The 4,141-nt window shown below is 42.1% G+C and overlaps 1 protein-coding gene across 1 annotated transcript; it reads right to left on the bottom strand.

Annotated features, from left to right (window-relative positions):
• Positions 1-1,255: 1,255 nt before the first annotated feature.
• On the bottom strand, positions 1,256-2,882 carry LOC129766099 (26S proteasome regulatory subunit 6A-B). Its single transcript, XM_055766556.1, has 2 exons — positions 2,043-2,882; positions 1,256-1,985 (listed from the first exon to the last, which is right to left on the bottom strand). The coding sequence occupies exons 1-2, from the start codon at positions 2,695-2,697 to the stop codon at positions 1,354-1,356; spliced, it is 1,287 nt and encodes a 428-aa protein (XP_055622531.1). The 5' UTR covers positions 2,698-2,882; the 3' UTR covers positions 1,256-1,353.
• Positions 2,883-4,141: the final 1,259 nt, after the last annotated feature.

Here is a 4,141-nt window from a genome sequence, read left to right as displayed (position 1 = left end):
TGGAGGTTTTGCATGATATTTATGAAGGAAGGAAGGTATTGAATTAGAGAGACTTTAAACTCTGAGAGTTCATTCGTCTCTGGCGATATTTATGAGGAATCGGTTTCACTCTAATAGGGTGTCGATATTTCCCGCACTACCTTTATTTCAACCAAAAACATGCATTTTTGTATTCTACCAAAATTCGAGTTTTACTCAATAAATGATCAACAGAAATCTGTAGAATGATTTATGAAGAGTTGAAGAGATTTTTTCTCGATTTGATGTCAAGTAAACATGGGAAGTCTTGGAAATATTGGAAAATCCTCAGGGTGTCGGTTTTACCCTGATTTCCCCTTTTTTGTCGTCCTACGCGAGCTTTCGGTTCCCTTACTACTAACATTAAAATTAGTTAAATTACAAATACATATTGGATGTAAGGATAGTTATAAGAACTAAGTGTGAAATGTGAGTGTGAACATTATTACAATCTCCTTACATCCCATCTTTCCTAATGAAAATTTGTCACCCTTCTAAATTCGAGTCGACCGCGAGTAATCGGTTTCCTATTTTATTAACCATATAATTAAGGAAACATATTAATATTGTTCAATCCTAATTCTCAATTTCATAACCGTCAATAAAAGGCGATTCGATTTCTACTGATAGCAAGACAATAGGGCAATATATCAATATATATCGATATAGTTTATAACAAACAGGGCCATAAATCATGCAGACAAATAGCCAATAGACTAGATTCCAATAGCCGCATTTGAATATCCCTAAATCGCCTTTCAAACAGTATTCAATAATGCGTAGCAATTCCCTCAGCTTAATTGTCTACATCAAAAAGAGCCTGCGCTCTATTATCCTTTAACCCAATTCTACCGATAGCCACCGGTCAATAAATATCGTTGTAAAGCATACGAAGGAATACTTGAAATAAATCTGTCGAACCAAACGCATCTCTCGTATTTTATCTCGCAAAGATCTAATCCATTTTGTCGCGCATTTAATCCGCTTATCACCGAACAGTGTCGATAATATTTTCATTTGTCGTGTCGAAACAAATATATTTTAGTAAAAATATAGTTAAGAGTCTGGCTCCTTTAAACCGTTGTAACTGAGCCTGTAAAAATAGACGGATCAATAAAAAAATCCACTCAGGCATTTTAGCACTTTTTCTTCCTTTTGGCTTTGCGGATTCTCCCGATTTTAAAAAAGCAGATTGTACAACTCATTGCAAAACCGTTTATCGATAACAAAACACCAGTTTAAGATACATGATATATTCAATAAGCTTGTTATATTATTACATTCTAGAGAAAGAGCCCAGAAGCAAAACCAAACTTGGCCCTGGCGCAATACAATTTAGGCATAATAGTTCAGATTGGCCTTCTTCTTCGCTTGCACCTCCATGATGGCGTCCATAAAGTCCTCGTGGGTGACGGCCACCGCAGATCTTCGCAATGCGATCATACCCGCCTCAACGCACACCGCCTTGCACTGAGCCCCATTGAAGTCATCTGTCGAGCGCGCAAGCTCCTCAAAGTTCACATCCGGACTGACGTTCATCTTGCGCGAATGAATCTGCATAATCCGAGCCCGAGCTTCCTCGTTCGGGTGGGGAAACTCAATCTTGCGATCCAACCGACCGGAACGGAGCAGTGCCGGATCGAGGATATCAACACGATTCGTCGCGGCAATGACTTTAATGTCGGCGGTCGAACTGAATCCGTCCAGTTGATTGAGCAGTTCCAACATGGTACGCTGCACCTCACGATCGCCAGCCTTTTCTGAATCGAAACGTTTCGTACCGATGGCATCCAACTCATCGATGAAGATGATGGCGGGAGATTTCTCCTTCGCTAGAGCGAATGCATCCCGCACCAGCTTGGCGCCGTCACCGATGAACATCTGCACCAGCTGTGGACCGGCCAACTTCAGGAAGGTTGACTTGGTTTGGGCAGCGCAAGCTCGAGCAAGCAGTGTTTTACCAGTTCCTGGAAATTGAAATCAGTTATTTTATCATTTCATTTATCTCATCATTCTAAACCTACCGGGAGGACCATACAGAAGTACACCCTTGGGTGGATGGATACCAAGATTCTTAAACTTCTCCTTGTGGGTCATCGGAAGCACAACCGCTTCGATGAGTTCCTGAATTTGCTTATCCAATCCGCCAATGTCGGAGTACTGCTCGGTCGGTCTCTCGTCTACCTCCATCGCCTTCACCCGGGCATCATACTCCGCCGGAAGGGTTTCCAGTATCAAGTACGAATCTTTATTGACACCCACCAAATCGCCCGGTTTCAACTTCTCCGGATCGACCAATCCGATCACCGGCAGGAAGTATGTCTGTCTCGTTGAAGTCTTAATAACGGCACACTTGCCCTTCCTCTGGGAGTCCAACACCACCACCGCTCCGTCGTCCTCTTCCTCCTGAGGGTCCACATCCAGCAGCTCGATCACGTTCGACACCAGATACGGGAGCGTTTTGTTGACCTTAATTTTTTCCGTGTTATCCTTGATTTTCTCGTTCTGTGTCTGCAGCTCGTGGGTTATCCGCATCACTTCGCTCTTCATAATTTTAATCTCGTTGTCCATCAGCCTGGTCCGGCTGACGATCTCATCGGTGGGCATCCGGAGAACTTCCTCACCCAGGGTTTCCTCGCCATCCTCCCAAATCGATTTGTCTTCCAGCGTGCCAGCCATCTCGTGTGTATGTTTATCTCAAACAGTATGTTCCAGTTGATTAGAAATTTGTGTATTTGTTAGAATATTTCACGTTGAAAATTTCACACGGCCAAATAGAACGAATGGAACGCAGGATCTCTTGTGTTGATGATGACTCTCGGAAAATGCACAAGCTTGCGAGCTGTCAAAATAACATTGCTCAGCGAACGATGACAGCCGGGGAGGCGACCATAAAATACGCTACAAAGATAGAAGATGGATTCTGATTTCGCGCTACTTTTTATTAAGCTTAAAACCAGGGTCAGATTCCGATAAGATGGATTAATAAAAATGATTAGAAATGTATGTATGGGGCTGTCCACATACCACGTGGACAACTTTGAGGGGGGTAGGGGGTGAGAAAATGTCCACGCTTGTCCACGGAGAGGGTGGGGTGGGGTATAGACTGAGTCCACGTGGACAGAAGGATTTTTTTTGACATTGGACTACGTCTTTCATTTCTATACCGGGGTGTAAAACCAAAGTTTTGAGAACGAAAGCGTTACGCTGGAGACCGAGATTTTGAGCGTTAATAGCTCTTAAACAACTGAACGAAATGGTATGATAAACACTTCATTTGAAAGATAAAATGTCTACGCGTCATATACTTGTTACTTTTTCATCCAAAAACTTGTTTCAATAGTCTTAAAATTGCTTTCAAAACAGGCTATTGAAATCACCAATCGGTATATAAGCGAGCGCCGCTCGTAAACCCACTCAGTTATGATTGAACAGCGATTGGAGCATGTTGTCGCTGTTGTTGTGAAGCTAATTTCGTTTATCATGAAAACGCTGATGAACGGTGTCACCAAGAGCCTGTTTGTGCACCTAAGGCCAGAAGGGAATCTATCAGGAGGAGAGTGATGCCACGGTTCCGCTTGAAACATCGGCCGCCACACACACATATACACGCGCGGAATTCTCGTTGCTATCATCGTTGCTGAAAAATAATCTGCCAGTTCCCCTGGGAATTGAAAAATACATTCATGCGAGTTTATTTTAATGTTTTCTATCCATATAACACTGCAACCAAATACATTTGGTTTTGTTATTTTTCAATCAATCGCAATTAACAGGAAAGCTTCTGAATATTTTTTCCCCATCAGTGGAAATTTTCGTATCCAATATTGGATGCATAACATGAAAAACAAAAAATGTTTCACATCGCGAAAATCAAGTAATTTTCGAGCGATTATTTGCTTTCTACTCATATAATGCTGCGACCAAATACATTTCGTTTTGAATTTTTTAAATCAAGTGCGATCAACGTAAGACCACGTCTTTCGGCAATTTATTAGAGGTGCAACGAATCTTTAGGAATTCCCGCTCTACGCGCACTGGCAAACAATGTTTACTCAACAATTTCTCAAACGAGAAATGGGTGTTGTGAGAAAGGATTAGCGAACGCGAAAACGATAAACGG

This window comes from Toxorhynchites rutilus, chromosome 1 (assembly GCF_029784135.1).
Source record: "Toxorhynchites rutilus septentrionalis strain SRP chromosome 1, ASM2978413v1, whole genome shotgun sequence".
NCBI classification, from domain to species: domain Eukaryota; kingdom Metazoa; phylum Arthropoda; class Insecta; order Diptera; family Culicidae; genus Toxorhynchites; species Toxorhynchites rutilus.
Note: the sequence above shows the minus strand (reverse complement) of the source record. Positions and strands in the feature narration are given on the sequence as shown.

Excerpts from the sequence above, each read along its gene's own strand:
- LOC129766099 (XM_055766556.1), bottom strand. The coding sequence starts at position 2,697 with ATGGCTGGCACGCTGGAAGACAAATCGATTTGGGAGGATGGCGAGGAA. Across the intron at positions 1,986-2,042 it reads ACTTCTGTATGGTCCTCCCG|GAACTGGTAAAACACTGCTT; the intron begins GTAGGTTTAGAA and ends TTCAATTTCCAG.